Source organism: Gopherus flavomarginatus, chromosome 10, assembly GCF_025201925.1.
Source record: "Gopherus flavomarginatus isolate rGopFla2 chromosome 10, rGopFla2.mat.asm, whole genome shotgun sequence".
NCBI classification, from domain to species: Eukaryota; Metazoa; Chordata; order Testudines; family Testudinidae; genus Gopherus; species Gopherus flavomarginatus.
In genome coordinates this window covers 24754231-24765808 of record NC_066626.1, presented here as the reverse complement: position 1 = coordinate 24765808, position 11578 = coordinate 24754231, and the positions used below count along the sequence as shown (strand labels likewise).

The 11578-nt window shown below is 44.0% G+C and overlaps 1 protein-coding gene across 1 annotated transcript in view; it reads left to right on the top strand.

Annotated features, from left to right (window-relative positions):
- Window positions 1-376: 376 nt before the first annotated feature.
- The window catches only part of LOC127058968 (SUN domain-containing protein 2-like), a 28435-nt gene continuing 17233 nt past the window's right edge, over window positions 377-11578 (top strand). The window contains exons 1-9 of the mRNA XM_050969525.1: window positions 377-513; window positions 1134-1256; window positions 3009-3142; window positions 4101-4217; window positions 4808-4879; window positions 6569-6632; window positions 7426-7558; window positions 8912-8993; window positions 9281-9384. Coding sequence (XP_050825482.1) covers window positions 1180-1256; window positions 3009-3142; window positions 4101-4217; window positions 4808-4879; window positions 6569-6632; window positions 7426-7558; window positions 8912-8993; window positions 9281-9384 — 783 coding nt within the window. The 5' untranslated portion in view covers window positions 377-513; window positions 1134-1179. The remainder of the gene's footprint in view (window positions 514-1133; window positions 1257-3008; window positions 3143-4100; window positions 4218-4807; window positions 4880-6568; window positions 6633-7425; window positions 7559-8911; window positions 8994-9280; window positions 9385-11578) is intronic.

The window sequence follows — 11578 nt, the reverse complement described above, 5'->3', positions numbered from 1 at the left end:
GGGAGCCCTGGGGAATGCATGGGGGCGGCGGGGCTCCAGCGGCTGTTTGAAGGACCAGGGTGGCAGAGGCAGCTGGAGCCCTGGCCCTTTAAATAGCCCCCAGAGCCCCCTGCTACCCCAGGGCTCTGGGCCTATTTAAAGGGCCCGGAGCTCCAGCCAGGGCCGCGGGGCTTGTCGCGCTCCGGCCGGAGCTCCAGCCGGGGCCGCGGGGCTTGCGGCGCTCCGGCCGGAGCTCCAGCTGAGAGAGCGGGGCCGCGGGGCTTGTGGCGCTCCGGCCAGAGCTCCAGCCAGGGCCACGGGGCTTGTGGCGCTCCGGCCAGAGCTCCAGCCGGGGCCGCGGGGCTTGTGGCGCTCCGGCCAGAGCTCCAGCCAGGAGAGCGGGGCCGAGGGGCTTGTGGTGCTCTGGTCAGAGCTCCAGCTGAAAGAGCGGGGCTGTGGGGCAGCCGCGCTCCCGCCGGCGCTTTGGTCAGGGGAGCGGGGCCATGGAAGACCCTGGAGCAGACCGCAGCTGGGGTAAGTAAACAAAATTTAAAAGGCGCCTAAAGCGCGGGGCCCTCTTAGGCGCGGGGCCCAATTCCCAGGAATTGGGCGAATCGGCCTAAAGTCGGCCCTGAGTACAGGACTCAGCATGGTCTGCAACTTGTCACACCAGTACAGTGTAAAGGGAGCCCAGGCTAGTGAGAAAGAGGGCTCAGTGATACCCCAGTTCCAGGTTGTACCCGGGGGACCCATCACAGTTACTCTTACTTGCATTCAGTAGTATCACAATCTAGACCAAAGTGCCTGCAAAATAATGCTGGGGTACAGCTGATAGAGCATAAATACAGGTATGTTAGTATCCATTGCTACACTGTACTCTCTTTCAGACACTGCCTGTGAATGATTCTTTCCACAGCCCACTAGTAAGACAATTAACCTATGCCAAGAACCTTGTAATGTTTTAGGTAAAGATGAAGCATTAGTATTTTGTTCCTTAACTTGAAATGGATCTGTTGTAATCTCCTCAATGGCTTTTGGATTCTATTTAACAATGTTTCTTGTCATCTTACATTTTTTTACAAGCCTCATTGATCCAAGCTAGTTTGTATTGATCACTTTGAACTAGTTAAAATATCCCTATCTTTTTCTCCCAGCCTGAGCAAGGCAGTTTCTGTGGGCAGTTTCTTTGGAGGAAACACAATGGAAAGGCGCAGTGGAAGACTGGCCAGCCTTCAAAATCAGAAGCCCAATATATACCGAGAAACAGGGGTGAGGAGGTAAGAGGGGGGCCTGGTGGCTGTCAGCATATGTTGGTTTTTAAGAACTGTATTAGAAAATACCTGAGTATATCCACTCTGTATTTCAGTCCATGCTGTTGCTATTAGTGGCCTTGCAGATGCTGTACCGCCACATGTGCTCGGCACTATACAGACACACATAGGAAGAGATGGTCCCTGCCAGCCAGAGAGTACAACCTGTAAAGACAGGGTGCAGGGAAGGGGATGCAATGTACAAGGAGAGTCACTGACATTCAACTTGCTGGGATGCTGATTTTTATCGGATTTGAAACTATTTAAATGTTTCTTCTCTTGCCCATCCAAGAGAAGGCATTTCCTTCTTTCCTATCCCCACCTACTCTAGTGTCATGAACCTAACATTTTAAAGACAGTCTGGTGGGTACAGATAGGGTGGGGGAAGAGGCCAAATGATTATTTTCCTGTTGGTACTGGAACCCATAACCTCTGACATAGTCAAAGGCCATAGTGCTAAACCATTCAGCCAGCTAACCTAGGATGTGATACTTTATATTCTACACAAAAAGCTAGAGATCTGTCACACACTGAATAACAGAGTGATATAACGAGGACTTCATTATGCTTACAAAATACATTTACAAGTACTAGTATATCATGAATTATCCTAAATAAAAGTACTCAGTTTAGCTAAATAAAAAAAATTGAATTACAGAAAGATAGCCCTTGTCAACAGTTAGTAAAGAATGCTAGCTGAGATAACCACAGATTTTCCCCTTGTACCAATAGCAACTATTGGCAAATGTTAACTTTCTAATGGATTCTACTATAAATACACTTATGATGCATTATCCTTGTTTTTGTTCATATACGGGACCCACTCGTTTGGAATTGTTCTGAAAGTCATCAGTAAAATTCTGTTGCATTTGCAGTACCCAGACAGAGCTACGGAGTTGATACTCACAACTGCCAAAGGGGCAATGTTTAAAATTTTAATCTTGTTTTGCTTTTAGATTATTTTACTGTAATGTTTTCTGTGCTCCCTAGATTCCTAAAGGAGCATTGCTGATATGGCGGTGATGCTGTCTAAGGCAAAACAGTATAAGTTTTAAGTCTGAGCACTGTGTACAAACTGATAGTCTGAAATGAGCTCCTCTTTGCAGGGGTTCTATCCCATTTCCCTGGGGTTTGAAGACACTTTTGGATGTGGCAAAAAGGAATCTGATAACTTCCCTACACCTGTTTGACAAGGGCTCTACATTTATTTTGCAGTGGTTGCTATTAAAAAGTCAACATTTCCTGGGTTACTATGCAGTGGTACCAGAGATACCACTGTTTTAATGCTTAAACTAGGAATTAGCCATTGTATCTCAGATACTCCTGCCAATGATAATCACTGTCTGTTGGCTTGAAGGCTTTTTATTTGGTAGCACAAAAACTACCAGTGAGCCAGACCAATGTGGACATCCCATTATGATCAATGGAAAACTAGCATGCACCTGACATTCTAGGCAGTAAAGAAGATGTATACTAGCTGGGATATCCCTAGAACTTCTGTAGCAAGGTAAATCAACTCTGGAACATTCAGCAGCCGTCTACTGTCTACATGGGATCTCAGTGCCATGTCTTCCTTAAGACAATTCCCCTTGAGGAGTGTGCATGGATAAAGGGTCACGACCTTTAATGAGGGGAAATGCAAAGTTTTTCACTGGATACCACACAGTCTTCACTTTCCTTGGAGAGGGTCCCTGTCATCATGTCTCCTCTCTCCCTTAGGGTTTTCAAAAGACTGTACAAGAGTAAGCACTCTTCTAGTGTCACAAGATTGAAACGACACTGCATCCCTGAGCAGGACCGTTGTCCACACAGCGACAGAGATGCAGAAGACTCAACAGAGCAGCATACCTGCAGTTAGTTTGTACATCTCTCTGTCTTTCTCCTATGGCAAACCGGAGCAAGGGTGTTGTGCCGATGAAAGGCATGTGTAACCTGAAGTAGTATTGAGATGCTTGGAGGTTCCCCATTAAATTGTCAGGCTCTCTGGCTCTGACAAGGATCAGGTGGCCACAAAATGGCTTGCAACTGCAACCTCACCTCAGTCTAACCCAGGTGTAGAAGAGCTGGTTTCCAGGATCTGGCCCATTACATTGTGCATTTAACAAAACTATGGGCCATAAGTAAGATAGCAGGCCAGATATGCCAGTGCTACCTATTCCTCTGGCTATAATGTAGAAGAGAAACCAAGAAAATACAGGCATGGAGAAAGTATCTCCTGTTTGACATGGAGGCTGAATTAATGAAGTGATGTTACTATGATAAGTGCAGGGAAACAGTCTCATCAGCTAATATTCTCTTCAAAGCAACACCTTGGTAGCACTAATGCCAGGGCCATGATGTGTCAGAACCAGGGACAGATCTGGTGAAGTATGTTGACAAATGGATTTGTTTCTTTGATAGGGGATTTAGCAGCTATAAAATCTATATAGGATGCAAGTGTATGACTACTGGATACAAACAAAAGCCCTTTCAAGTGGAATATGCCCTGTTTTGGAAACCTGTTTCTGACTAGCTTTAAATACATCTCAGGGGTGTAGAGTGGGGTCAGAGTTTCTAATCCTTTACATGGCCTCTTGGATTTTGTGTCCCGTAATAGAGCAACCCCAGGCATCTTGGTAGTTCTTCTCCCTGGATTTTCCAGCTGTTATTAATTAATTCTATTACCGTTACTTATTTAATCATACTCCAAGTGTGCTAGGCATGTCAGAGTGAAGAATGATAGCACGAGGACCCTGCTGCAAAGGGATTTGCAGTCTAAATTCCCGCCTCCCTTCGTTAGTGTTACTGAAGTGATATTTATCTAATTGACAGGTACAGAGCTGCATGAAGGAAGCAGCTGCTCCGGCAAATGTCTTCCTGAAACCAGCACATTGATAGACACCACCAACAATTCCCCTGTGTTGCACAACCAAGGGCATATCCCGTTAGGTATGTTGGAGTAGATGGACCATAGGTCAGTTCCAGTAGGGTATTTCTTGTTTCAAGGGGACCGACACAAAATCACTGACTATTCAGGATTTCAGAGTTAACTGGTCTGAGAAGTAAAGCTTCAATATTAAACCTACTGGCTTCCTTTAGCAGCTGTATTTCTCCCTACTCTCTTCATAGCCTTGCCCTAGCACCCTCACACTGTCCTTCTCTCATAACAGCAAGGAATAATAGCTACCCTTTGTGTCTGGCTGCATCTGTCCCATTACCAACATGACAATCTGCTCTGCAGCCACTAAGGCAACTGGACGCTGAGATTTTGTTCTGCACTCTTCTGTTCAGACACTACTGTGCAACCACTAGCCACTGTGAAATCCATTCTTCCAGCCCCAGATACCAGACCAAAGCCAAAAGAATCCCTGGGCTCCTCACTGATGCCAGGGATGGGTCTCCTGCACCAAAGCAAGTGTCATAGTGTTCTGCAGGACCACTCTGATTACAGTCTTCTATTGCTGGCCCAATTCTAATGACGAAGATGAATAAAGAATGCATTGCACCAATCTCCATGTGGGACTGTTTTTCCCTCCTAGAGGAGCAGTCCAGGCGAGTGATGAAGATGGTTGCTTTTCTGGCAATAATATTCCTGTTGGGCATCTTTTCCGGTGAGTGCTTGAAAGGATTTAAGGTCAGGGTTAAACTTTCTTGCTATACTCAGAATTCCTCTTATCTGTCAAGGAATTGTTTTAGTTTCATGCCAAAACTGGCCCATGGCTAAGGCCATTTAAAACTGGAGTCCTTTGGGTCCTCATCTTTCAAAATATTTTTATGATGTTGGATTTGGTGCTGATGAAAGACCTGGAAAATGAACTCTCCCTTTTTCCCCCTCACCTACAAGGAAAGCAGAGTCAGCAGCTGTAATGTAGATTGTCCTTTCAAAATGCCTCATTCCCTACCCAAAAGAACTGCCTTTGTAAGTGAGAGGGTACTTTAGTCTCCTGGGCCAGTTCAGTTCTTGGCTTCTTGCTGAGAATGCTATTTATGATGTCAGTGTTTATCCACTAAAAGCTGGCCTACCACCGAATAACTGATAGGTGGTGATGATTTTGGGTCCTTGATAGACCAAACCTAGATCAAATGATCAAACTAGTAGTGAAAGAGTCTCATAATCACACTGCCAATCCAGTTCTCTTTCCTTCTTCTGTAAATCTTGTATCTGACTTATGAGGGGCAGCGGTGAAACTTCTGTCCTCTGTCAGAGGAGCACAGTGGGCCATGTATCCTGGAAAGAAGGGACTCTGAGAAGGACTCAGGTGTCATAGTGGATAACCAACTGGACACAAGTGCACAGTGTAACGCTTTGACTAAAAAAGGAAACACAATCCTAGGTTTTATAAACAGAGAATATGACACTACCTCTATAGACCGCACTGGTGAGACCATTACTGGAATACTGTGCCTAATTCTGATGTCCACACTTCAAAAAGGATATGGGGAAAAGGTTCAGAAAAGAGCTTTAAGCATGATTCAGGGTTTAGAACCCTGCTTTTCAGTGTGAGATTTAGGAATCTCAATCTATTTAGTTTATCAAAAGTGAAGGGTTAAGAGGTGACTTGGTCGCCATCTGTAAGTGCCATCATAGGGAAAAGATTTCTGAGAGTAGAAGGCTCTTTAATTTAGCAGACAAAGGCATAATGAAATCCAGTAGCTGGAAGCTGAAGCCAGATAAATTCAAGTTAGAAATAAGGCACAGATTTTTAACAGTGAGGGTCATAAATCACTGGAACAATTTATCAAGGGCTGTTTTGTCAGATCCATCACTTGAGGTCTTTAGATCAAGACTGGATGCCTTTCTAAAAAAAAATGCTGTCGCTCAGCCAAAAGATAAGAGCTTAATGACTGAATGAAATTCTATGGCCTGTGTTTATGCAGGGCTAGATGATCAGAATAGTTCCTTCTGGATTTAGAAACTAAGAATGTCCCCCTTCAGGTCAACATCATCCCAAAAGTACATGGGCTGGGCAGCTCTAGCATTTACTTCTGACTTAAAATCCTTTAGTCCTGCTTTAATAGATAAATATATTGACTCTAAGGGTTGCTGTTATTTGAGGAGTCTCTCTCCCCCAGGCCTTTTCTTTTCCAGGAAAGCAAAAAAAAAACTGTCAGCTTTAATTTGTGTGTATTCAACTTTTCAGGGCACTTTTATCAATCTAAACCAAAAAAATTTACATTCTTTGTGTTGTGGTGATATTTAGAATGTAAATAATGCTATGTACAGTTATATGATCCTGCACTATATATATACAGCTGCTGACGCATGCAGAAACCTGTTAACCTAGCTATTTCCTGTCTAGCATTTGTGCACGGCTTTCGCTTGCCTTCTGGGACCTGCAAGCAGCAGATGCAGTTGAACCTCAGGTAAAAAGGGTTCTTTGCAGAGAGCTTTGCTCACCATAACCTGGGGTTACGTGGAAAAGGGTGAAGCACCGACATGGTTACTACAGTCCCAGGAGCTCTGACTGGTCTCCTGGCAGCTTGTGCTGTGATGGGGTTGACACAACAGACCCTAGTTCAAGTTTCTCTTCTGAATTCTCAAATGCGTAACCTGTGGTGTGTGGGCTGGAAGCTTTGTAGTGTGGGAGCTGTATGTACCGGCTGAGATCTGGGAGAGGTGAACTCTAGCTAAATCCAGCTCTCTTCTCTTCCCTTCTTTTCTCTTTTTCATGTTGCTTGAGCCAGAAAGAGTCTTCCTTTGGCTCACCTGGTGCAGTTGGTGCCTTGAGAGACCATCAGCTTGATGCTTCAAGGCCTGGTTGTGGTAACATGCAGGATGTGTCCCATACATAGGGGAAAGGGATGTACTAATGCACCTATGGGAAAGATCACATTCTGCTGCCTGCCATTGGGGCACACTGAGGTCATTACTGTACTGCCCCTTACTTCAGGGACAAGAATGAGAGCCCTGGAGAAAGCACCCTCCCTGGAGACAGCTCGTCCCCAAAGTCTACATTGAAGAAAATGGCCTGGAGAGGAGCAGAGAGGTTTGGAAGGCCTGAAATCCTGACCTTTGTGGCTCACCTTCTCTCTCTGTCTTCACCTATGTGCGAAGGCGTCTGCTTCCTGCCCCCTCTCTGTGCCACTGGTGCGGGTAGCTTGCATACACACTGTGTGACAGCTTAGTCCTGATGTCTGCTCGTTGTTGTTTATAAAGACACCAGAATGAGATTCTTCAGCAACACCTTCAGCGGGAAATTGATGACTTCCGAAGGCAGATCGCTGAGCTGCAGATTCAAGTAGTGACTCTAGCAAAGACGCATGGACAGCAGCATTGGAGGACAAAGAAAGTGAGGACCAGACCGTGTGTAGTTGCTTTTTATTTTAGTCTTAGAAAATGGACCTAAGTCCAGGTGGGTAATATGCTTACATGGCTTTGAGAGCCTTTCAGGCATGTGGAAACTGTCTGGGGACAGCCGTGGCCCATCCATGTCAGCCCAATTGCCACTGCTTTGAGCTTCTTTGTATTACTGTCAGAACTTCACCTACTGCTACACGATGGCTTTCATCTATGTTACATTTACTTTAAAAGTGAAGGTACCAAACCCACCCATTCCTCCAGAAAGCTATCAGATTGTGAGACTTTTTTGAGCCGTCCTATAGAATCGAATAGCAAAGGATAGCCCTGCTGCTGGAGAGGGCTCAAACAAAACAGTAGAAAGGGAATAACTTTCTATGAAATGTTATAGGTTTTTAGAATAACTTCTATAGAACCATATTGATTTAATCTTGGTTACATTCTAGAGGGCCTTTGCATGCGGGCAGGTCCTGGAGGCTGGAGTCCTCTTTATCCACAGAGGAGGAATAGGCAAGGCAGTGACAGTGCTATCCACCCCCATATACCCTTCCATCTCACCCTTCTATTGGAGAACACGTGTGTTTTGGACAGAAGAGTCCAGCTCATGTGACTCATTCCGTCCTGTTTCTTGTTGTTAATTAGGAATCATGTTTATGGTGGTGCTTTAGGGCCACCCAAGTTAGGGGCCCCATGGTGCTAGGTTCTATACAAAGAGAGTAGATAGTATCAGTCTCTTCCTCCATGAGTTTGTAATATATATAGAGAAGAGAGTCACAGTGTGGGGGGAGGAGGAGAACACACAATCAGAGTGAATGATACAATGGTGGCAAACATGGTGATGATAGTGGCACATCATGTTTTATTTTGTGGGAGGTGGGTTTAGTTAGGAGGAGATATGCCAAATGGAAAACCAAGTAAAGGGAGAGGAGAATGGAAGGAAAAAGAGTGGAGGAGGGCAGGGCTGGGGTAAGAGGGACAGGAATGGAATGAAGCTGAGGTGAAGAGATTGAGGGAAGGGGAAGGAAGGGGTGGAACAAACAGCCAATCAGCACAGGACAGAGGAAGACCAATCCAAGCTCCAGTGCTTCACACGGAGGCTAATTAGCACCAATTATGTTGATAGTCTAGGAGATCTGTCTACTAGGACTAAGGCAACAAATCCTGTTATGGGGATGGCTGATGGATACCATATTTGTGCTGCAGTGTGTGGAATGCAGCATCATTGCTGACTTGTTGAGCAGAGACCCTGGAAAATAACTGTCTAAGCCCAGATGGGATGTGTCCGTTCAAGTACCTCTAGATGTTATTCTGTGTAGCATTCCCTCATTTGGTGTCTCCTTCACAGCATCCAGTAGGGTCAGTGGACAGTTGGGTACAGGGCAACAGTGACTGCATCCAGAGGGAGGACTTTGCTCTGAAATCATTGGGTAAGCCAAACTCAAGTAAAATGGGCTCTCTCCTCTTCCACAGCGAAAGATGCTCTCAGTTGGGGGTGAATGGAAGATAAATGCCCAAGCCTAGTTCCTATTAGCAAGCCAAGAGTTATATCACAAGAATAGACTTCAAAGTCTATTCCCTGTATATACTAGAGAATTGCATATCTGCCTGGTGCACATATGCTACTGTCCAAATGCAACTTATTCTGAAGCTGTTCCCTATGTCTTCTGGTATGTCTGGATGTAAAACATTCTCACACATGCTGTAATATCTGCAGGTGCCTCTGTTGTGAAATACAGTGAAAGCTACAAGACAGGTGCACATATCTGTATATTTGGACTCTGCTGGGAATATTCACGATCTCCAGATGTGATTCTACAGGTAGGAATGCCATGAAACTGCACCTGTTTGTTCTCTTTTGGTGGCTTGATCCTCCCTTCCCCCACCACCTCAACCAGCTCTCACATGATATTGTGGAGGCAGAGTCCCCTGTCCAGAAAGAGACAAAACATAAGTCTCCAGCTGAGCAAATTGACCCCTCTAGATTAGATCAGCTGTCTTCATTAGCAGCAGCACTATGAGCAGAAACAGGACCTGCTAAAAGATCTAAATGGGGTGTCAGCTATCACAGTGCCAAATGCAAAGCTAATGGCTGACATTTCAGATGAAGATATTCCTCTAAAAAACAAAGTTCTCAAGAGACCAGGCTCACAACTGTCTCAAGTTTGGGACACTAGAAAAAAGACAGGTTTCAGAGTAGCAGCCGTGTTAGTCTGCATCCACAAAAAGAACAATAATATTTGTGGCACCTTAGAGACTAACAAATTTATTTGAGCATAAGCTTTCGTGGGCTACAGCCTAATTCATTGGATGCATGCAGTGGAAAATACAGTAGGAAGATATATACATACACAGAGAACGTGAAACAATGGGTGTCACCATACACACTCTAACGAGAGTGATCAGTTAAGGTGAAAAGAACAGGAGTACTTGTGGCACCTTAGAGACTAACAAATTTATGCTCAAATAAATTTGTTAGTCTCTAAGGTGCCACGAGTACTCCTGTTCTTTTTGTAGAAAACAGACAGACACTATATCTACCCACAGTGAAGAAGGAATGAGTCCTTCCAAATTGATGCTCTAGGAAGAGAGGCTTTTGTAATAGGAAAGCCTGTCCACTTTCCTATCCTAGAATATCACTGTCGCACTGAATGTAGCATCTCCCTGTACCACTCTGGTACTTTGATGTCATTCCTAGTTGCCAAGGAAACACAGAATTCTCAAACTGGGGTCTTGGAAGCAAGGCAGAGGAGGAAGGAGGGAAGGGAAAAGCAGTTGAGGCCCTTTTCAAATATTTTGCTTTATAGAGATCAAAATAATTCTGAAACTTAAGACCTAGACCAGGATTGAATCAGAATAATTTAGAATATTTTACTTTGTTCCAAAACAAACACACACAACCAAATCCTGCATTTTTAAAAAAAAAAACATTAAAGTTGCTAAAGTGATAATATGGTCGCCTATCGTGTCAATTACAAAAGTCAGTTGTTAAAAAGCAAGCTAATTTCTAGTTCAGAGCATCATAAATCTTCTGCTGAGAAAACGCATAGGGACACATTCTAATCCAGAACAAAGAAATGCATAGTTATAACTTTGTTGAGAATAACTTGGTACATGTAGCATAACAAGAAAAGTTTGTAAGACTGACATTATAACGTTATGTAGGCACACTTCCATTATGATGGGTATGAAATAAGGCTGTTGTGATGCAGTATATATTTCTTTGTTTGATAAGAATGTGATAGTCATGTGGGCATCAGTGTCCTTCACTATGCATTTCCTGGCTTGTTAGATGACTAAGTTTTGCAAAGTGATGGAACCTACATTGTTTTTACTTAGCAACCTTAATGGGTTTTGTAAATTAAGTCTTTTGACTTGAGAACTGAGCTAGGTATCACTTATTTAAATAAATATTTTGTGTTCTATTTTGTGCAATTAAATGAGACTCTCTTCTTTTAGCTAAATGCATGAGTGGGCATCCATATTATTCAATTAAAGTAGTGAGTGACTGAGGCCAATAGAAGACATGGATTTACTCTCTTAGGTCCTGTCTGCGCTAAGGAAATAGCTTTAAAAATTCTCAGCATTGCTAACAGTGGGTCAGGTTGTTATGCTCTGATGCACCCAGAATAGGCAAACGATCCACACAGAACTACTTAGTTCTGCAACTGTAGTCATAGACAGACCATGGCAGAGAATTGCAGTGAATGTTACTGGCCTCTCAATTGCATTGCATGGTTACACACTATTGACTGTTATAGAATATTACTCATGTTACACCTTTGAAATCATAATTTCACAAGGCATTAACAGAACTCATTTCTTGCCTAACCCCTTGACTCACTATGTTGATTTGCCAGAAAGCCTTCTTTCAGTTAATGGGATGCCTTTTGTATCAAGAAGGTTTGAACGCTTTCGGATGGGTATTGGTACAACACATTATTAATCAGCTGTGTACCATCCCCAGAGAAATAGGGTAGTGGAGAGACTGCATGGGAATCTGAAGAAGTAGGTT